Here is a 23,225-nt window from a genome sequence, read left to right as displayed (position 1 = left end):
TGATCCCAAACAAACCTGGAAAGCAACAAAGCTAATAAATGGTTCATTCTTGAGTGGCCAAGTCAATCACCGAATCTGAACCCAGTTGAGCATGCCTTTTATATGCTGAAGAGAATACTGAAGGGGACAATCCCCCAAAACAAGCATGAGCTAAAGATGGCTGCAATACAGGCCTGGCAGAGCATCACCAGAGAAGACACCCAGCAAATGGTGATGTCCATGAATCACAGACTTCAAACGGTCATTGCATGCAAAGGATTTGCAACAAAATACTAAACATGACTACTTTCATTTACATTACATTGCTGTGTCCCAAATATTATGGTGTCCTGAAATGGGGAGACTATGTATAAACACTGCTGTAATTTCTACATGGTGAAACCAAAATGTATAAAAATGGCCTTTATTAAAATCTGACAATGTGCACTTTAACCACATGTGATGTTTTCTATTACAAATCTCAATTTGTGGAGTACAGAGGCAAATAAATAAATAATGGGTATTTGTCCCAAACATTATGGAGGGCACTGCATGTGCTCCTGTTATTCAGATGGTCCAGAGCAGTGTGGAGAACTAGTGAGATAGCACCTGCTGTTGTAGTGTTGCAGCACATGTTGCGGTGATAGGCAATTGAAGCGGATCCAGTTTATTTCCGAGACTAGAGTTGATTTGAACCATAAACAACCTCTCGTAGCATTTCATTGATGTGAGTGCTCCCAGATGGTAGCTGTTGAGATAGGTCACTGTGCTTCTTTTGGGAACTGGTATGATCGGGCCCTTTTGAAACAGGTGGGAACCTCTTACCACAGAAGAGAGGGGTTGAAAATGTCCTTGAATACTCCGGCCAGATGATCATGACGCTCACTTCTTCAAATGCCAGCTTGGCATCTGCCCTGAGGTGGCACACAGACAGCAGTCAGGATGAAGGCCAAGAACTCTCTTCGTAGGTAGAACAGTCAAACCTTTAACCGCCAGATATTCCAGGTGGGGGAAGCAAGAACGGGACAAAACCACCATGTCAGAGAACCACGATGAGTTTATTATGAAACTGTTGCCACTGTCTCTCCCTTTTCCTGACGTCACCATCCAGTGGATGGAAAACCACATAAGTTGTCGTGACGTGTCTGGAAGTTGCCGCTCAACCATATCTTTGTGAAACAAAATACACAGCTGTCCCTCAGGCCTCTGATACAGCAGTCTTGCTCTTGAGACTTCTAACTTGTTCTCCAACAATTGTTCATTGGCTAGGAGGATGCTAGGGGGAATCGCATGCCCCAAAAGCCTCAGTCATCTGAAGACCCCCCCCGGCATCAATCATGTTTTCTAGCATGGTGGAGGCTTCCCTGATGCCTCATTGTGCTATGCTTGTGTTTCGGGAGTCTGCCGATTCCATTGGGTTTTTCGAGTTATCGTAAAATCACTAACTCATTTAAATGGCTTAAAACCCTGATTCCTACTATTACAGTTCTGATTGCGGCTTTCAGCTCTAAACAATCAAATCTTAGACTTAGACTTAGACTTAGATCCTTTATTTGTCATTCAGACCTTTCGGTCTGAACGAAATGTCGTTGGATACAAGAGGTTTCCTGATCTCACTCCAGCACCATCTTGTTAAAAAAGTGGCTCTACTGAGATAAGAAAACTCTGCACCCACCACATGAAAATAGAGTACTTTCTGAAAAGCTGAGTTCTCTAAAGCACATTCGAAATTGACATTGTTCAGTTGCATTGTGAGAAGTATTTATGATTGTAATTAATCTTGATAAGTAAGCTGGTTACTATTGCATTTTGCAATGTATTACCAAGAAAGCACCGCATGGAATGTCCTCCAGCTTATAATAGGCCTCATGTGACTTCTATGCCTTCTAATGTGAAGCTCATTTTACTTAGGAGTTTAGACAATCCATAGAAGCCATCAACCTTGTACAGAATATGGTTTCTATATAAGCTGAATTGTTTTATTGTTTTAGGGAACCTTTTGCAGTGAAGTAGCTATTTTCTTACAGTGCATTGAGTGTTGACAGTGCATTACCTATTAAAACAGATAATGAATGTTCAGCCTTTATGAATTCCATTTATTTAAAATAGTTATATTTTGTTTGATGATTTTTTAATTCTTTTTTTAATTTTGTACACGCATTCTCTTCTAGTCCTATAAATAAGTTGCATTCCTTCTCGGCAAAGTGGTAAGATTGAAAAGTCTGTCCAGAGACATGGACTGATGTCACTGCCATCCTGGGTTTTAGGAAAGTGAAAATGAGCAATCTGTTTGACTTCAAATTTGCAACCGCAAGAAGAATTATTATAGTTTCTATTCCTTTGTGCCTTGCGTAGATTGATGCTTTTTTATGAGGCGAACCAATCAAAATAACTGTCATTATTTTCAAATTGTCACCCCTTCATTTGTTTTCTTTTAAACAGTTCACAACCATTTTTTTTTTTTACAAAGAATGGAAATAATATCTAAAATGTGTGGAACTCCTCCAACTGAAGGATGAAGCAAAAATTACTCTATCAAAGATTGGTATATATGCAACTTAAGGCAAATTTGGGGGGGGGGGGGGAACAAATATTTTACGAAATATCAGCTTTTTGCAGTAGCAATTTATAGATATTTTACAGATTGATTTTCCTTGATAATCAGCCACACTCTCATCTTTCAAAATTTAACAAAACCGACAAAATGATAGGTCTTTCCATAGTGTTTCCTAGTGTTTAAGTGCTGGTCTTGTAAAATACATCTTTGCATGACTTATTTCATTTAATAATATTTTATCATCTTGCAATGCAGCCTGCGAATAATTTTAACCATTTCAGTCTGTGTGGTAACTAAGTATTGGCAAAATGAAGTGAATTTGTCTTCATTGTCATGCATTTAATTTTATTTACAGTGAAGTGGTGACTTTCTACTTACTTTCATATTATCTTCAAATAAAAGCTGGAGATGTAACAATCCCACAATAGCTCCATTGCTTCCTGAAATTGAACAATAGTTTGACATTGCTGCACGGACCATTTGACAAATCATGGCAACAGTTATGCATGTTAGCTGTATTTCGTATATGAATTCAATTTTCTAATTTACATCTTAGACATTTGTTTTGCAAATGATATCCAGCATCATTTGAGTGCTTTAAGTAAGGTGCCAGTTTACCTATTGGGTGAATAATTCCACACCAGTGACCCATTTTCAGATCTGTTCCATATATTAATTCAGAGCTTTGCACCTTTTCACTTCCACTGTAACATCTGCTGTTTTTCTATAGCTTAGTCCTGACGTTGCCTCTTTATGTGATGCCTGGTGCATACGCTCACAGCTTGACGCCTACTATTTTGACAGGAATTAACCCTATGATTGCTGTGCTTCCTGTGCAGATTCATGCAAGTGTGTGGATTTGAGCTGGTGCGTCTAGAGTTGGCCTGTTGCCACTTCCTGAATGAAACTTGCCTCGAGGTTATTGCTCAGATGTGCCCAAACCTCCAAGAGCTGAACCTTTCATCCTGTGATAAACTAAACACTCAGGCTTTCTGCCATATTGCTAAGATCTCAGGTCTCCGACGTCTGGTCGTTTACCGCACCAAAATTGAGGTAAGAACTCCTGCAGTGATTGGCACTGACAGAGAATTGCTTAATGCTACTTGTGTATTTTTTAATGAAACACAGGCATGTTCGAGAAATGTGCACCAAATGAAGTGCAGTCTATTTTGTATTTGAGTAGTTCTATTGTTTTTTTTTTAAATGTCCTTTTCTGTTTTTTTTAAGGCCCTATGTAATTGTATATATTTTGTGCTGTAGAGTGATGAAAGTTCCCTGGAATCTAATGTGATCATGCCAATTTTTCAAAGTTATTGGAATGTGTCATGAATTATAGACATTATAGAAATAACAGTTTTGCATACTTATCAGATGCATTATTTTTATCAGTAAAGTCAGGAAAAGAGGTTGAGGTTGTGTTCATAGTCTGCCATCGGTCTGATTGGCATTGGTGGTCCTCAGTGTGTAAGTTACATTGCTCTTGTGTCTGTCAGTCTATATTCTCAGCCAGATGATGGAACCAATGGATTATAAAAGCTTGGGTAGACACAAAAAGATGGAGTTACTCAGCAGGACAGGCAGCATCTCTGGAGGGAAGGAATGGATGTTTTGGGTCGAGATCCTTCTTCAGACTTGAAATGCATTGGAGTTGAAAATATAAACATTTTAGAAAAAAACAACTCAACAAAGTCAATAAAGTGTATTCACGTTCCAGCAGTTCCTCACAGCACTGGCATTAGAGATGGCATGTTTGGAGTGACTGAAGTGAGGTATTAGCTCCGAGAAAGTTCCCCCTCGGTTGGGTTGTAGGGAGAAGTTAAGGCTGGAGTTGGTTCTTTGGGAGATTCAGCGGCTATGTTCTTTCAGAGGTTAGGCGACAAGGGGCTCTGTTGCTGTTCATTGGGATAGGAAAATATAATTGGTTTAGAGAAATAGTGAATAGTTGCCTTTCAAGTAGAAATGAATACTATGCTTAGTGTCTTTCAATAGGAGGGAAATCCTTGTTCACTGAAGGGGTTTAAATTACTTTTCACAGAGTCTAGAAGCTGAGGGTTTTGGCTATGGGGCAATGAGTCCTAGCTGACTAGGTCCTAGCAATAAGTCCTAGCTGGATCGAGGAGTTGCTTATTAGTAATAATGTGTTGATATAGATTCTGCACTTCTTAGTGGAATGAGGATTGTGGACCAATTGATGTAACAGCTGACATTTTCTTTTCTGTGCCACACATTTGTTTTGTAATTAGAAAACATCACATGGTGTATGGAAAATCTCTCTATTCAAAGAATAAAAGATACAATAGGTTTCATCAGTTTAGGCAGGTCTTTGATTTATGAAAACCTACTGTAGAACAGCACAGCGGCACAAAAAACATAGAGATGTAGCCAAAATAAAAACCAAAAATGGAGTGATCAACAGTTAATCAAAAAGTGAGATTTAAGAAAGGGTCTAGGAAAGGATTTTGGAGGTGTATACAAGGGCGTTAGGTTTGGGTAGCTGAAAGCATGCCTGTATTTGCCGGGGCAGGGCAAAGGGGTTGAATGTACATAGAAGAATGGAGTTTGTTGGTCTTATAGAAGTTACGGATGCAATCAAATGAAATAACTTGTCTTTCCATCATCTATTTCACAATCTTTGAGTAATGGATATAGTAATCTTCCGTCCACAGTAGATCCTGAAGTTAAATAATGAATTTGACCCAGATTTTTCAGTGACATGAGAAACCACAAGAGCAAAGGTTATGATTTGTGAGACCAGTTATTATCAGTTTTAAATTCAACCACGACATTTTTTAAATTTTATGTACTCCAAACAAATTAAATATGCTATGCTTTATTATTGCATGAGTGATTGTGAAGTGAGTAATTTTGTTTTGACATCTTCATTGTTCATCAGCAATTCATTGTATAAATTTTGGTTGTGGCGGTGAAGCAATGTGACATCAAATAAGAGTTCAAATGTATTATGACAATTGTGAGATTGCCAGAGAAAACTGATTACATGGTGTACTACAATAGCTTACTGAGAAATTTCCATTCAGTACTTATTATAAAGAAATTAATGGCTATCTGGGAGTCATTACAAGGTAGAGAAGGACTAATGGAATTTAAAAATATGAAACTAAGATGGTTTTAAAGTCTATAAGTGACTTTCGGCATTTGGATTTTTATTAAAAGTGAACGTTTTGTTTATTTTTCCCTCAAACATATGTTTTAAGGGCTTTTTATTAATATTATTTTGAACAACAATTATCAGCATGCAAGGTGGTGTCTTCCCAAGTAATCTCAAATGTATAATTCTATTTCTTTAAGAAATAGCCTACAATTAATTACCAGAAGTGCTTATCATAGTGTGCACTGCATGGCGGTTATTCACATGTGGACATGTTTCGGCAGTTAATCATAAAAATAGTGAAATCGTAAACCTGTGCAATTTATTTTATTTAACTCAGTACTACGTCATCCTACTAATAAAGGTAAATACATTAAACACATTTTAGTGATCTAATATATATCTAATATATATAACATATATTTTGTTTTAAAATCCTACATTGCTGTGCTATTTACTATCTTTAATCATAGATTTTTGTTTGGCACAAAGCAAACAATGAGTGGGAGAAAACTGTACTCAGAACATCATTGTATGTATCAAACCTCGTCACTGCCCTACTTAAATGACAACAACTTCTATTAAGGCACATTATTAAAGCTGTGACTGCTACTAAACCTGTGACTCAGTGGCCAGCACTCTTGTTTCCATACCTACACTTGCGGCTTCCACTCCAGAGTCTTGATCTAGTCTGACAGTCCCATACAGTATAGAGTAAGTGCTACATTTCTAGAACTACCATTGTGTGGAAGATAAAGCAAATTAAGCTTTTTGCTGGCGCAAATAAGCTCATAGATCATAAGACACAGAGGCAGAATAAGGCCAGGATCCATTGAGTCTGCTCCACCATTCGATCATGGCTGTTCTATTTTTCTCTCTCAACCCCATTCTCATGCCTTCTCCCCTATACCCAATGACTTGGCCTCCACAGCTGTATGTGACAATTAATTCCACAGCTTCACCACAACCATTAAGTAGTCCCATGGCACACATTTGAAGAGGAGCAGACACTGACCGATAGCTTCCTGCTCAAAAATGGTCTCCAAACATCCATAAATTAAAATAGCCTTCTATGTCTTGATAGTTGTGAGAATTTGTCATTTATAAATTGACTACTGGGCTTGGTTCAGTTTAGATGATTGTCACATGTACAGAGGTACAGTGAAAAGCCATTTTGTTGGGTGCTATCCAGTCAGCAGGAAGACTACACATGATTACAATCAATCTGTCCACAGTGCACCTTTAAGGGAATAATGTTTAGTGCAATATCTAGTAAAGTCTAGCAAAGTCTGATTACGGATAGTCTGAGGGTCTCCAATGAGGTAGATGGTAAGTTAGGACAGCTCTCGTTGGTGCTAGGATGGTTCAGTGGCCTGATAACATCTGGGAAGAAACTGTCCCTGAATCTGGAGGTGTGCATTTTCACACTTCTGCATCTCTTGTCTCATGGGAGAGGGGAGAAGAGGGAGTGTCCGGGATGAGACTTGTCCTTGATTATGCTGGTGGCCTTGCCGAGGCACTGTAAAGTGTAGATGGAGTCAATATTTCTTGCGGTCTTGGATGGAGCTGTTCCCAAACCATGCCGTGATGCATTCCGATAAAATGCTTTCTGCAGCGCATTTGTGGAAGTTGGTGAGTGTTGTTGGGGACATGCGGAACTTCATCAGCCATCTAAGGAAGATTCAGATTCAGATCAGATTCAGATTCAGATTCAATTTTAATTGTCATTGTCAGTGTACAGTACAGAGACAACGAAATGCATTTAGCATCTCCCTTGAAGAGCGACATAACAAACGATTTGAATTTAAAAAAAAAATAAGTGTCCGGGGGGGGGGTGATTGGCAGTCACCGAGGTACGTTGTTTAGTAGAGTGACAGCCGCTGGAAAGAAGCTGTTCCTCGACCTGCTGGTTCGGCAACGGAGAGACCTGTAGCGCCTCCCGGATGGTAGGAGGGTAAACAGTCCATGGTTGGGGTGAGAGCAGTCCTTGGCGATGCTGAGCGCTCTCCGCAGACAGCGCTTGCTTTGGACAGACTCAATGGAGGGGAGCGTGGAACCGGTGATGCGTTGGGCAATTTTCACCACCCTCTGCAGTGCCTTCCGGTCGGAGACAGAGCAGTTGCCATACCATACTGTGATGCAGTTGGTAAGGATGCTCTCGATGGTGCAGCGGTAGAAGTTCACCAGGATCTGAGGAGACAAATGGACCTTCTTCAGTCTCCTCAGGAAGAAGAGACGCTGATGAGCCTTCTTGATCAGAGTAGAGGTATTGTGGGTCCAAGAGAGGTCATCGGAGATGTTGACTCCCAGGAACCTGAAGCTAGAAACACGTTCCACCTCCGTCCCGTTAATGTGGATGGGGGTGTGCGTGCCACCTCTGGACTTCCTGAAGTCTACAATGAGCTCCTTGGTCTTCTTGGAGTTAAGGGCCAGGTTGTTGTCAGCGCACCATGCTGCTAAGTGCTGGACCTCCTCCCTGTAGGCCAGCTCATCGTTGTTGCTGATGAGGCCAATCACCGTTGTATCATCTGCATACTTGATGATGGTGTTAGTACCATGTACAGGTGTGCAGTCATAGGTGAAGAGGGAGTAGAGGGAGGGGGCTCAGCACACAGCCCTGAGGAACGCCGGTATTCAGGGTGAGGGTTGAAGAGGTGTGCTTGTCTAACCTCACAGACTGGGGTCTGTTGGTTAGAAAGTCCAGTATCCAGTTGCAGAGGGAGGGGTCGATGCCCAGGTTACCGAGTTTGGTGATCAGTTTTGATGGAATAATGGTGTTGAATGCTGAGCTGTAATCGATGAACAGCATTCTTACATAAGTGTCTCTGTTGTCAAGGTGGGAGAGGGCGGAGTGAAGTGCCGTTGAGATGGCATCCTCCGTACTCCTGTTCTTGCGGTAGGCAAACTGATAGGGATCCAGTGTGGGGGGTAGGCAGCTTTTGAGGTGTGCCAGGACCAGCCTCTCGAAGCACTTGGTGATGATGGGGGTAAGTGCAACTGGGCGGAAGTCGTTGAGGCTTGCCGCAGTGGAGTGTTTTGGCACTGGCACGATGGAGGTGGCTTTAAGGCAAGTGGGGACAACTGCTTGGGCAAGTGACAGGTTGAAGATGTCAGTCCAGACGTCTGTCAGCTGCGCAGCACAGGCACTGAGCACACGCCCGGGGATGCCGTCAGGGCCAGCAGCCTTACGTGCATTAGTCCTACTCAGTGCCACGTACACGTCGTAGGGGGTGAGTGTGAGGGGTTGGTGATCGGCAGGTAGCACAGCCTTGATGGCTGTCTCTAGATTGTCCCTGTCGAAGCGGCCATAGAAGTGGTTAAGCTCCTCAAGGAAGGAGGCGTCGCTGGATGTGGGGGTGATGTTGGAGGGTCTGTAGTCCGTGATGGCCTGGATGCCTTGCCACATGCGTCGGGGGTCGGAGTTGTTGTTGAAGTGCTCCTCAATCCTGAGCTTATGGCAGTGCTTGGCCTTCCTGATGCCCCTCTTAAGGTTAGCCCTGGATGAACTGTAGGCTCGAGCATCGCCTGACCTGAAAGCGGTGTCCCGTGCTTTCAGCAGTAGCCTGACCTCGCTGTTCATCCATGGCTTCTGATTCGGGTATATGGTCACCTGTTTGAGGGAGGTGACACTATTGATGGTGGAGTTTATAAAGTCCAGAACAGAGGATGTATAGGAATCAATGTCCGTGTGAGAGTCAAGGGTGGCCTGGGCTGCAAACGCCTTCCAGTCAGTGTTTCCAAAACACTGCTGAAGTGTGAAGTCCGCTTCCTCTGACCAGACTTTAACTGTCCTTACAGTTGGTTTAACCCGTCTGATGAGTGGGGAGTACTTAGGGAGCAGGAACAATGAGACGTGATCAGACTGACCAAGGTGGGGGAGGGGGGTGGCTTTGTAAGCTTCAGCCATGTTGGTGTAGACTTTGTCCAGTGTCTTGTCTACTCTAGTGGGGAAGGATACATGTTGGTGGAATTTGGGGAGTACAGTCTTCAGGTTGGAGTGATTGAAGTCACCCGCAACAATGAAGGCTGCCTCGGGGTTGTGAGTCTGTTGTTTGCTAATGGCAGTATGCAGCTCTTTCATTGCAAGCTTGGCATTAGCATCAGGAGGGATGTAGGCTGCAGTCACAACAGTGGAGGTGAACTCTCTGGGCAGATAGAACGGTCTGCATCTAACCAAGAGGTGATGGTGTGCTTTCTTGGCCGTTGCTTCAATATGGGTGGTCCAGGACAAGTCGGTGGTGATATTTACTCCCAGGAAAGTATGAGTATTGACTACTAGGAACTTGAATCTCAACTAACTCTACTTCGGCACTTTCAATGTTTGCTTCCTGAAGTCAATCACAATTCCCTTTGTCTTGCTGACATTGAGGGAAAGGTTGGTGTCTTGACGCCGGGTTACAAAGTTCTCAATCTTTCCTGTACTCTGTATCATCATTGCTTGATATCCAGCAATTCATAATTTAAAACTATTCATACTTATTATTCATACTATGTTCATACTTTAAAATTATTGTTAAAAAAAAAGTTCTTCTTGGAAAAAGAATCAAAGATGATTTTGGTAGGCTTATAGGAGAGAATAAGTTATCTGTATAATTGAGGAAAGACGTGTTTACTTAAATCCTCTTGCAATTAAGTCCAACATACCATTTACTTTTGTCGTTGCTTGCTACACCTGCATGCAATGTTCAGTTATCTATGAATGTGAAGCCAATAAAAAATCTCAAAGTAAACGGCAATATTTTCTGTCTGGCTTATGGTACATTTCATATTGAATATGGTGTTGTGCCATGCAAACAAGGATGGTTCTCGGTTTGATTTCTTGTAACATTTGCCATTCTCAGATGAAGTTACAGTGGACTTTGTCACCAGGTGAGGAAGCAAAGAAAGCCAGGGCAGACACTGGTGATTGCTATTTAATAATCCTCTTCATTGGATTTGGGGAGCGAATGCTCAGCTTTGACGGGCCCACGGTCATGAAAAATTGGCAATTGAAGGATTGCATGCATCATTAATGAAACATGGATTTAAATTTGAAATGAGGCTAACAACTCGCATTTATTTAGTAACTTTCATATTGTGCATTACCATTTTGATACGCGAACAATATTAGGTCAGTTGACCAAATATGTAGGTTTATATGGTAGTGAAGATAAACACAAAAAGCTGGAGTAACTCAGCAGGTCACACAGCATCTCTGGAGAAAAGGAATTGGTGATGTTTTGGGTCGAGACCCTTCTTCAGGAGCAGAGAAGGATATAGGGAACTTCCTGACTTTACCATTTGAAGTTATGGCTGCCAAGAAAAGAAAGAATGAGAAGGATGCAAAATTAGAAAGACAGTAGAAAATAAGACATCTGTGATTTTAATGTACTGAAGCTTTAAAGCGTTTTAATTGATCTGCAAGATGAATACCAAGAGGCTTTGAGTTAAGTTGAATTTAGTTTATTGCCCGAGGTACAATGAAAAGCTTTTGTTGCGTGGTAACATTTTAAACTAAATTCTGAGATGTTCTGAGTTGGGTAGAGGCTGTTTGAGAAGTTTTATGTTACATTTTAAATAGACTTCAGGCCTTACCCAGTTGAGTGAATAAGATGATGTGTATGTCACAATTGAGAGAGTAAAGGGCCTGTCCCACTAATGCGACTTTTCAGCAACAGTCTTTGACCTACAAGCTCGAGGATACTCGCCTGAAAAACCTCGAGCTGGATCGACCGTCCACACACGCACACACACACACGCGGGGTAGGGGAGAAAATGTGAGAGAAGGGGGGGGGGGGGGAGGTGAAGGGGTGGAGAGACTTTTAAGAAGCCAGACAACTTTTAATAAAGTTTAGCGGGCATTTAATATTACTGGTCTGTTTTCCTTGGATTAGAAAACTCCAATGAGCCAATTAAAATGCCTGGTCAGCAAAGGATGTTGCCTATGGCAACCCTCGACTGCCTATAACTACATAGTGACCCCACTCCACTGCTCTACGAGTTCAAAAGAACCATGCTGACCAATTTTTACTCGCGAAAAACTTTTCAGCATGCTGAAAAATGTTCCTCGGCCAAACTGAGGCCATGAGTATGCGGGAACGTCTCTTGAGCATGAAGGAGAGTTACAGTGAACTCCTAGGACCTCCTAGGTCGACCATGGTGTCGACCATGCTGCGAGTTTGAGTCGAGCGCAAACTCTTCTAAACTCGCAAATTAGGTCACCGCAGTGGGACAGCCCCTTTATACTTCCCATTAAATTTTTGCATTAGAATCAGGTGATTGTCACATTTTAAATATTGGGAATCACTTTCAAAGTCAAAGTCAAAAATCAGTTTTATTCGTCACATACACCCGAAGGTGCAGTAAAATTGTAAATCTTTATTGTCATTTCATTGTGATGGGGCAAGATGGCGGCGCGACCGGAGCTCGCAGCGACCTCTCCCAGTGGAAGTTCGGTTTTCTCGTGGATTTCTGGAGCGAATGGAGCGTGTGAAGAGTGCGTGTCGGAGGAGTGCGTTTACGGGCGTAAGTTCGACCGGCAGGCTCTTTTAAAAATCGGCAGCAAGTCTTCTTGCTGCAACCCTACCTTACGGAGCGTCCTGGTGGAGCTGAGGCTTCTGCGTCGCGTAGGCCCACGGAGGTGCGCATGCGCACGGAGGCGCGCAGGCCCACGGAGGCGCGCAGGCCCATGGAGAGCCGCTGCACCCGCACCCGCACCTGGAACAACGCTGGTAGGGAAACATCGCAAGCGGTGTAGCAGGGGGCAGAAGCGGGGGAAACGCGCAGGAGCCTACGCTAGGCTAAACGCGAACCCTTACAAACCGGCAGTGCCTACAGTCATGCTGGCAAATGTCCGCTCCCTCGACAACAAGATGGACTACCTCAGAGCGTGGAGAGCCTCCCAACGAAGTGTGAAGAACTGCTGTGTTTACATCCTAACGGAGACCTGGCTGAATCAGAACATCACAGACGCTGCGATCCAGTTGGAGGGACTTATGCTATACAGAGCTGATAGAGTAGCCTCGCTAGCTGGTAAGGCAAGGGGGGGGGGGGGGGGGGGGGGGGGGGGGGCTGGCTGTGTATGTGAACAGATCATGGTGCCGGGATGCTGTGGTGATTTCCACCTACTGCTCACCCCACGTGGAGCTAATGACTGTGAAATGCCGACCCTTCTACTTACCCAGAGAACTAACAGCTGTCTTCATAACCGCTGTCTATGTACCACCGAGCGCGGACGTGAAGGAGGCTATGACAGTGCTCTATAACAACATCAGTGAGCAGCAGAGGGAACATCCAGATGCTTTCTTCATGGCAGCGGGGGATTTCAACCAGGCAAGTCTTAAATCTGTTCTGCCTAAATTCTACCAGCACGTGAACATTGCAACCAGGGGGAAGAACAAACTAGACCTGGTGTACACCAACATTAAAGATGCATATAAAGCAGCCCCCCTCCCCCATATCGGCAACTCTGACCACTTAGCGGTCATGCTCACACCTGCATATAGACCCAGGGTGAAACAGGACAGGCCAACGGTCAAAGATGTCAGAACATGGCCACAGGGAGCTACGGCAGCACTACAAGACTGTTTTGAAACCACACAGTGGGCCATTTTCAGAGAGGCAGCAACAGACGACAGTGGCATCAACCTCCAAGAATATACAGAATCCGTCATCGCATACATCAACAAATGTATTGAGGATGTAACGGTGGTAAAAACCATCAGGAGGCGTGCCAATCAGAAACCTTGGCTAACTGGGGAAGTGTGTTCCCTACTGAGAATCCGGAATGCGGCATTCAAATCTGGGGACAACGAAGCATACAAACTGGCAAGGGGCAACCTATCCCGGGGGATCAGGGAAGCGAAGAGGCTGTACGGACAAAAACTCAATAGCCACTTCGAAAATGAAAAAGACACACGTCGCTTGTGGCAGGGATTTCAGACCATCACTGACTACAAGCCCCCCCCGATGCGGATATGCCAAAGCAACCCCTCCCTACCAGATGAACTGAACGAGTTCTACGCACGGTTTGAGGTTAAAAACAGCACCCAGACACGTGCACCACTGCCATCTCCCAGTGACCAGTCGCTCAGGCTGTCCGCAGCCAGAGTTAAAAAGGCCTTCGCCAGCGTCAATCCACGCAAAGCTGCAGGGCCGGACAACATTCCTGGATGCGTTCTAAGAGACTGTGCCGAGCAACTGAAGGATGTCTTCACAGACATTTTTAACATCTCACTCAGCCAGGCAGTAGTGCCGAATTGTCTTAAGAGTGCCACCATCGTCCCTGTACCGAAGAAACCAAACCCAGCCTGCCATAACGACTTTCGACCAGTGGCCCTAACACCCATTGTAATGAAGTGTTTTGAGCGACTAGTTATGCAGCACATCAAAAACAGTCTACCTGCCGACCTAGACCCACTGCAGTTCGCCTACAGAGCCAACCGATCCACAGAGGACGCAGTCTCAACAACACTGAACCTCGTGTTGTCACATCTCGATCGGAAAAACACCTATGCCAGGATCCTCTTCATAGACTTCAGCTCCGCTTTCAACACAATCATCCCGCAGCAGCTGGTGGAGAAGTTGGAGCTGTTGGGGGTTGATGCTGGCACATGTAGCTGGGTCCTGAACTTCCTGTCGCAGCGGCAGCAGACAGTCAGGGTGGGCAGTAGGACATCAAAAACCATAGCCGTGAGCACTGGCTCACCCCAAGGCTGTGTCCTAAGCCCCCTTCTGTTTAGTCTGCTGACACACGACTGTACTGCCAGACTCAATAACAACTTCATCAGCAAGTTCGCTGATGACACAACAGTAGTGGGTCTCATCAGTGACAACGATGAATCGGCGTACAGGATGGAGGTGGAGCTGCTCACAGGTTGGTGCAAATCCCACAACCTCATTCTTAACGTGGGAAAAACTAAGGAGATGGTGGTTGACTTCAGGAGGGCGGGGAAACATCACCATGCACCTCTGCACATCGACGGAGCTGATGTGGAAAGGGTCAGCAGCATGAAGTTCTTAGGACTACACCTGTCTGATGACCTGACGTCCACGGCCAACACCACAGCTCTGGTCAAGAGAGCCCAGCAGCGACTTCACCCCCTCCGAAGACTACGGAAAGCAGGCCTCCCCACCACACATCTACGGACTTTTTACAGGGGGACTGTCGAGAGCACACTGATATACGGCATCACTTCCTGGTTCGGGAGCTGCAAGGCGTACGAACGGCACCAACTGGACAGGATAGTGAAGACCGCAAGCAGGATTATTGGTGCTCCACTCCCCTTCCTGCTGGACATATACAAGAAGAGATGCATCAACAGAGCCATCTCCATCATCAAAGACCCTTACCACCCATCGCATGACTTTTTCACCATCCTCCCATCTGGGAAGAGGTACAGGAGCATCAGCTGCAAAACCAGCAGGATGCTCCTCAGCTTCTTCCCACAGGCTATAAGACTGTTAAATGAACTTTCCCCCCTGCCAAGTATCGCGCACAAACCCCCCACACTGCAGCAGAGCCACTGTTGTGCCGCTGCCGGTCGGAACGGCTGTTGAATGTTATTGAATGTTATTAGAGGGTTAAATTGTTCATGACATGTATTTTAATTTTAATTGCTATTTATTTTGTAACGAAAACTGAATGGACACTGGTTGAGAAACGTTTTTTTTCAAAATGAATTTGCCAGCAGCGATACAATTAAAAAGGACACACAATACACAATAAGATTTAACACAAACATCCATCACAGCATTCTTCACTGTGATAGAAGGCACAAAGTTCAGCCAGTTGTCATTCAGCCGATCCTCCTTTGTTTACCCGTGGTCGGGGCCATAAACCCTCCGCAGACGTCGCAACGGACAGTTGGATGTACAGGCCTTCTCGTCGGGATGATTTGAAACTCCGACGTCGGGACGGTCAAACGCACTCCGCGGCTTGGCGGCCCTGAATCAGCGCTTTCTTACCGGTGACCGCGGCTTCAGGATGTTATAGGCCGGTGGTCGGAGCTCTTCTCTGGCGATTCGCTGCGAGTGATCCCAGGCTCTGGGTGGTAAGTCCACGCCACGCCCTTGGCTAGAAGCTCCGCAGACCACAGCCCCATGATGACAAAGTCATCAGGCCAACGATCGGAGCACTCGTCTCTGGCGACTCCCAGCAAGAGTTCGTCCCGCTCCGCAATGGAAAGTCCACGCTACGCCCATTGCTGAAGCTTCGCAGACCGCGTCGTCAGGATGTAACAGTCCTGTCATCCACTTAAATTGTCAGATGGCACACCTTTTATAATTTTCAGTGTAGGAAACTGATAAATAACTTTTCTACATCTTGCATTTGATCTTAGTGAACAAACGGAATGGATTCAATTCAGAATTTTAACTTAGAAATTACGATGCATGAAATATATTTTGGAACATTTTAAATTAAGCTTTTTTTTTGGTTTGAGGTCCACTAAATGGAGATTATATCCATGCACACCTTAGCTGCTGTTGATGTCTTCAAACAAATCTCTCACAGGTTATGTGGATGATTTTGTTTTGTGGGAGAAGGGAAAGAGGATAAATTTGAGATGAAATGTCAACGTGGTGTGACATTATATGTGAAATAAAACAGTTTTTTTCAGTTGTGTCATAGTGATATACACATTATAATTTCAAAAACAGCCTGGTGAGATAAGATTTTAAACTTGAGAGTGCAGCTTCTCATCCTGCATTATCTCTTGCAATTGCTTACTCCAACATAAAACATTTGTCCCTTTTTTTCATGGCAGCCAGATTTGATTTATGTACTCATTTGTTTTATTTTGCCCAGTAATTTTACACTGTGGCATATCTTCCCAAATTCTGGTAGCTTGATTTTTCATATGAGAATACCTTATAAAGTGGCAGGAGTTTTACATCAGATTAACTGAATATGGGCCGTGAAAGGAACCTGAATTGTATTTAGTATTTGGAATGTTGTTGTTTATCTACTCGGTGATGTGCTTATCCAACCCAGCCTCTGACACCAAATGAAAGAGATGAACAACCAAATTAAATCCTAATGATTTTGGCTTATTCTCCTGCCAGAAAAAAGAAAATTATCAAAACGATCCTCTTTCTTCCCTCCCTGCCTAGCATTAAGCAGATGCAAGAAGATAAATGAGTTCACTGTTAACCCAAGAGAGTTTGAAGAGTGAAATGAAATTTTAAGTGAATGCTAAGATATATCCACCTATGTATGCTGGATGTTAACATTGTCCATTGGATATAAATTTCAGTCAGTCTTTTAGGTGACATTATGCTTAAAAGCATATTTGAATCTACATCTGTTGCAAAAAGTGTAGTATAACTAAGGGGACGTTTGCATGTGGTAAAACAGTGAGGTGTGTGATCACTTTGCAGAATGCTAAAGCAGATGATTTGTTTAATTCAATGACCAGCATACCTTTAGCCTTTTGACTGATAGTTATTTTTGAATGTAGTCGTAAGTAAAATTTGGTGCCTCACTAACTGCAGTTTCTGGTCTACTGCAAATCAGCATCTTCCAAGCATGGGAGTAATGAGTGGTTCAGGGAACTACAGGAAAACATTCAAATTAAGCACAAAGGAAAAAAGAAGCAGTAGGGCATGTTGATGAGGGTTGAAAGCAAGCAACAGAAGACTCGTGCGAAGCATAAATGTGGAACTGCTGTAGCATTTGTAAAAACAAACAATATTGGCAAGTTTATTTATTCATGTGTGTGTATATATTTATATAATGGTATATGGACACACTGATCTGTTTTGTAGTCAATACCTACTATGTTCGGTTGTGCTGAAGCAAAGCAAGAATTTCATTGTCCTATCAGGGACACATGACAATAAACTCACTTGAACTTGAAGTGAATGTTGCACTTAAATACTTCCAAGGTTAAAAATCTTCAATGGAGAAATTCTTCTGTTTGTTAGTGCTAAATATGTGCAGGAGAATTGGCTTTGTTCATCCTTGCCTCCAGACATTTGTTCCCATTAGAGTCGATTTTAATTTATTTTTGAATAAATGCAGCGCTGGGCAGAGGGGGAAATATTGTGATTAACCACACAAGTTCTGTACTTGGTGGTATGAGTATTTGGTTGAATTGGAGTCTTGTAATTCCTTCGCCAGTGTATGTTAGTCTGTGTTTTATGTATGAAAACACCCCAGTTAACTGTGACTAGAATCATTTGGCTGGCGGTGGTCAGCATTGTTCAGTCCTGCTCCTCTGTGTGGTTTGCTGTGACAGTTTCTTTAGAGTTGTCTGATCTACGAATGTCATGGTTGCCACTTTATTTCTGGGACATCACTGATCTAGTCTGGTGCCACAGCAGCCTTGTATTTTAGTGGAAGGTCTCAGCATTTCCAAGATTTCTCCCTCAGGGAGAAGTGTTCAGAGGCACCGAGCCCCTGGTAACTGCGGTCTGTGCAGATTCGCATCTAGAGGGAACTGCATTTTGAGCCAGTAATGATTTGTTTGGCCATGAGCTAATCGATGGTCTGAATACCTTGGGACTCATTAAACTGCATTTGTGGTAGATGTAACCTAAGTTTAGAATGGTATTTCGGGAAAAGCAGTGACAGGCTTTAATGCCTAATTGACCTCTTTTCCCTTTGTTTCTTTTTTCACATTGACTCTGATGTGTCCCATGACGGCAGCAAACAGCACTGCTCAGCATTCTGAACTTCTGCTTGGAACTTCAGCACCTCAGCCTGGGCAGCTGTGTCATGGTAAGAACTTGGAGTTGCATGTGCTAATGGTTTTCTTTAAAGGTCAATAGTGGTCTCATTTCAAAAGTATTGACATCTTAATATCTTTAAAACCCCATCCTATATTTCAAAAGGAAGCACATTTAAAATTCACCGAAAAATAAAATGTAGCTTTGTGTGTAATATTCAATTAATGCAGTTTAATGTTAACTTTGTTTCATGAATTATGTAATTACTTAAAATGTGGATTTAAAATTATTGGTTAAGAATTGTGAAAAAGAAGATAGTAAGTCTCCTTAACTGAACTTTTAGCCTTCAGTGACTTGTTCACATTTGTAATATATCACATTTTGTCAGACTACACAATTGTGAAACCTAGTTACAGAGGAATCTGATGCACAATGGAAAAGGGAAACATTATTGTAACACATTTATAGATGCTCCTCTTGTAAGTTTACAATAAAAACAAACAGGAACGTGGAAAATATTCATAGCTTTTTTAAAACAAAATGTTTTCTCAATTTCTCGCATACATTTTGAAGTAATATATTTCTTCATTTATTTATTGACTGTTTGAATGCAAAAGGAGTGCTTAAACGCTACATGAAAAAGAAATAATAAGATTGCTTCGTTGACAGATTTTAAGTTGTGCATGGTTCTTTTATTTTCTATGTTTTAAAATTTTATTATAAATGTATTTTTAGTTTCAAGTGCAATCTAATTGGCTCCTTTCAACAAAACTTTCATATTTACGCCTCAATATATCACGTTGCTATATCAGTCTTGCGATCCTGTTGTGGTTTTTAAGATGGATCACATCTCATTGCGTGCTCGGTGATCTCAAGTATTTCAAAATTAGCTTCTGAACACAGTAATAAGTTTCACGAGCTCTAGCTGCATGTGGGGAAACAGTTGTAAAAATAATGACCTAAAGTCAGTCCAAATGTACTCACAATTTTAGCAACTGCAAAATGAGCAAAAATTAAGAAATGTTCTCTCTTCATAATTTGTCCCTGTTTAATAGCTATGAAGGAACTCGGCTAAAACAAGGGGAGGTATGTTTTAGTAGGTGTACAATGTACAGTAACATTAATTTACATAGTTATGGATAAACTTCAGAGAATACTCAGAAGCAAAGCAAGAATTTCATTGTCCTATGTGGGACACATGACAATAAACTCTCTTGAATCTTGAACATTTTTTGATTCAAGTCGTATTATGTGAATATTAGACACAAAAAGCTAGAGTAACTCAGGCAACATCTCTGGAGAGAAGGAATGGGTGACATTTTGAGTTGAGACCCTTCTTCAGCCTGTTGTTGAGACTAAAATGGTTTCAGAATGTAGTTGGACATGTATGCCTTTTGGTTGATGAATTTACACTTAATTATATTACTTTTCATTAGAATAAAATATTTTAAAGCTTTTGAAAGCAAAAATTCCCAGGGCTAACTTATCTGGTCTGCAATTTACAAATTATTTAACTTCATAGACTTGTGCCTTTGTAGATTTTTACTTTACAACGAGTTATATTTTTATCACAGTACTGCATAAATTGCATATCTTTCCCACTGTCGATGAATAAATCAATTAAATCTATTTTAATAAAAATAAAGGACATTAACCTTGAAATTGTTCTGCAGAGAGAACTAGATTTAAGTTTGGTTCTTCTTTCAGCTGTTCGGTAGCAATGTTAACCTGTTTAAAATAAATGTGTTATTATGTCTATAAAAGAACAGATAGAGAACGATTTCAGATAATTGTGTCAAGCATTTTTATATTGGTAATAAGCTATTGCCCCCATAAGCATTCATACTGTAGAACCTGTTAATATATATGCATTTTTATGAATATTCAGGCATTGTGAGGTTTTTATGACGTGGCTTGTGTTATCAAGCCATGAAGAGATATTTGAGGGGTGCAGGATAGGTTTGTTCAAAGTATCACAAAGCATTGTAATTATGCTCTTTGTTCATTTTTAGGCAAAAATCTCAAGTACAAGGAAAGTATTTGATTTACAGATGACTAATGATTTTTAAACATATGCATTTAATTCACTCGTTACATTGAATATATCTGAAGTATCTAACAAAAGATTTAATAATATTCTAATCTACTTTATTGACAAAATATGTTAGAGAAATGTCTGTATTTTCAATGGGAAGGAGCATAATTTCTGCATAAAATTGTCCATGTGCTGCTCTTTGGGGAAAGACCAATGGCTGAAAAGTCTGTTCTACTGTTTAAAATGTTTGTTATTTCCCCCCCTCTGCGTGTGGTGACATTGCAGTTCTCCTTCCTGGCACAACTGCTCAGTTGACTTTATACTGTTTCAACAAGAAACAGTTCCATATATTTTGAAATTGTCAACAACATTGGAAATACAGGGGAATTAACATGAGCCTGATCTCAAGAAAACACTCAACCTGCAGCAGGATCTGAATTAGCACACATTAGCGAGCATAAGTAAAATTAGTTTTTATAGCTGCAAATAATGAAAATTCTTGTTTATTTTTCAGCATGTTTGGTGACAGGGAATGAGAGAATTGAGAATTATTAGTCTTGTTGTTCTAGATTTTGGTCAAAACAATAAAAGGTTTAATTATTTCTTGGCCAGAGTGGAGGAGCAGCACCTCATATTTTGCTTGGGTAGTTTACACCCCAGTGGTATGAACATTGACTTCTCCAATTTCAGGTAGTCCTTGCTTCCTCCCTCCTTCCCCTCCCCTTTCCAGCTCTACCACAGCCCTCTAGCTCCGCCTCTTCCTTTCTTCTTCCCGCCCCCACATCAGTCTGAAGAAGGGTCTCGACCCGAAGCTTCACCTATTCTTTTGCTCCATAGATGCTGCCTCATCCACTGAGTTTCTCCAGCATCTTTGTCTACCCTTAATTATTTCTTGTAGTCTCTGTGGTTGTTTGAGTTTCACTGTATCTTAATTGGTATACATGACAATAAAGACCTTTGAACCTTTGTTTCTCTATCACGATCTGAAGGCCAGGTTTTGGGCATTATGTTGCGTTGTGAAGTAAAACAATTAAATCACACTTTGAGTCGCATGTAATGTATTGTAACTAAGAAAACGATATCTTTCTGAGGGAGATGGAATTTGTTTGTTTCTGTTGGAATAAACCCTCAAATGGAAGCAAATATTCCCCTTTCCTGGAAAGAATAACGACAGTTGTCTTATTAATCATCAAAGTCACCTTTCTTTTACATTTCTGACTGATTTCTGTTATGTCATTAAAGCAACAGATTGGCAGAATAGAGGGAGGGGCTGTGGAGGGCTTTAATACTAATATTGGTTCTGCAATTTGTTTATGAAGAATAGTCTTAATAAAATCTAAACTACACATAATTATTTTTGAAAAGTGGAGTATATTATTTGCCCATTGTACTTCACAATTCCTAAGAGTTTAAAAAAATTTAAAATACCTTTATTTTTCAAGTGAATGTTCCTAAATTGTGCAAACACTAATGAGTATCAAGGATAGACACAGAATGCTAGAGTAATTCAGTGGGACAGGCAGCAACTCTGGATAGGAAACGTTTTGTTTCGAAATTCTTCTTCAGACTAAGTGACTCGACCCAAAACGTCACACATTCCTCCTATCCAGAGATGCTGCCTGTCCTGTTGAGTTACTCCAGTGTTTTATTTCTATCTTTGGAGTAAACCAACATCTGCAGTTCCTTCCTAAGCAATGAATATCAAGATATTTATTACCATTAATTGTTAATCTTTCTCACTCAGGTTGAAGACTATGACCTTGTGGCTGGTGTAATTGGAGCCAAATGTAAAAAGCTGCGATCCCTGGATCTATGGAGATGTAAAAATATTACGGAAACTGGTCTAGCTGCTATTGTAGCAGGTTGTCAACTCTTGGAAGATGTGGATCTTGGATGGTGCCCAACTTTACAGAGCAGTTCAGGATGCTTTGCAAAACTTGCTCGCAAACTTCCCAACTTACGCAAGATTTTCCTGACAGCCAATAGATCTGTGTGTGACTCGGACATCGAGGAGCTGGCTAGAAATTGCCCTCGTCTATTTCATGTGGATATATTGGGTAAGATAATATATTAGCGAACTTAAATTTGTGAAGATAGACACAAAATGCTGAGTAACTCAGCAAGTCCGGGAGCATCTCTGGAGAAAAAGAATAAAGTCACGTTTTGGGTCTGAACCTTTCAGACCTGAAATGAATTTGTGAATGCGTGTTGAGACACTGGTTTTCATGGGAAGAAAAAAAAAGAGATTCAAAAGGGAGATTTTCCCCATTGATTCATATTTCCTAGTTTCTTAATAACACCTGTTGTGTTTTTCAGAAAATATTTGTCCATTCACTCAGCTCAATAACAATCGGAAATTAGGTTAACTTTGATGCTATGTTAAAGCTTCCAGAAAAAGCAAAGACATTTTTTAAAGTTTTATTTTAAACGTGTTTCTCATTTTGTTCTTTTTTGCATTTTCTGCATTAGGAACCCAAGATTTCATTATGTCTGATCTTAGACCTAATCTCCTTACAATAAAATTAAGCTGGTTTGTTTTCTTTGAAGTTTGTGACATTTTGAATACTTAGTGCTTGGAGAATACAGTGTTATTTTAAAGCCTCGCAATGCTTGCTTATAATCCTTTTCCCCTCCAATTCTAATATGCTGTGTGTAGGACTCTTATTAATTAAAATAATATTATCAATAAAACTGATAATCTCCTGCCACCAAGCACCTTAGGCAGCAGCTGCAAGCCAGTGTTGGTGGATGGGTACTAGTGAAGGTTTTACTGGCATCTCTTCTTTTGGCGAAGTATTGGCGTGTGTAGTGTAGTGTACCCAGCAAAACTTCCATCAGTTTCAAGATGGCTGTCTCTGTCGAAAGGAATACTAGCAGATGGCAAACATGTTAAATAT

General features: G+C 41.7%; 1 protein-coding gene across 6 annotated transcripts in view; it reads left to right on the top strand.

Annotated features, from left to right (window-relative positions):
* Positions 1 to 23,225, top strand: part of fbxl4 (F-box and leucine-rich repeat protein 4) — a 94,024-nt gene that overhangs the window by 56,645 nt on the left and 14,154 nt on the right. For all 6 annotated transcript variants that reach the window (XM_055635864.1, XM_055635868.1, XM_055635863.1 and 3 more), the window contains 3 exons: positions 3,376 to 3,589; positions 18,274 to 18,345; positions 22,073 to 22,385. In XM_055635864.1, the coding sequence (XP_055491839.1) occupies positions 3,376 to 3,589; positions 18,274 to 18,345; positions 22,073 to 22,385 (599 nt within the window). The remainder of the gene's footprint in view (positions 1 to 3,375; positions 3,590 to 18,273; positions 18,346 to 22,072; positions 22,386 to 23,225) is intronic.

Source organism: Leucoraja erinacea, chromosome 5 (assembly GCF_028641065.1).
Source record: "Leucoraja erinacea ecotype New England chromosome 5, Leri_hhj_1, whole genome shotgun sequence".
Lineage (NCBI taxonomy): Eukaryota > Metazoa > Chordata > Chondrichthyes > Rajiformes > Rajidae > Leucoraja > Leucoraja erinaceus.
Note: the sequence above shows the minus strand (reverse complement) of the source record. Positions and strands in the feature narration are given on the sequence as shown.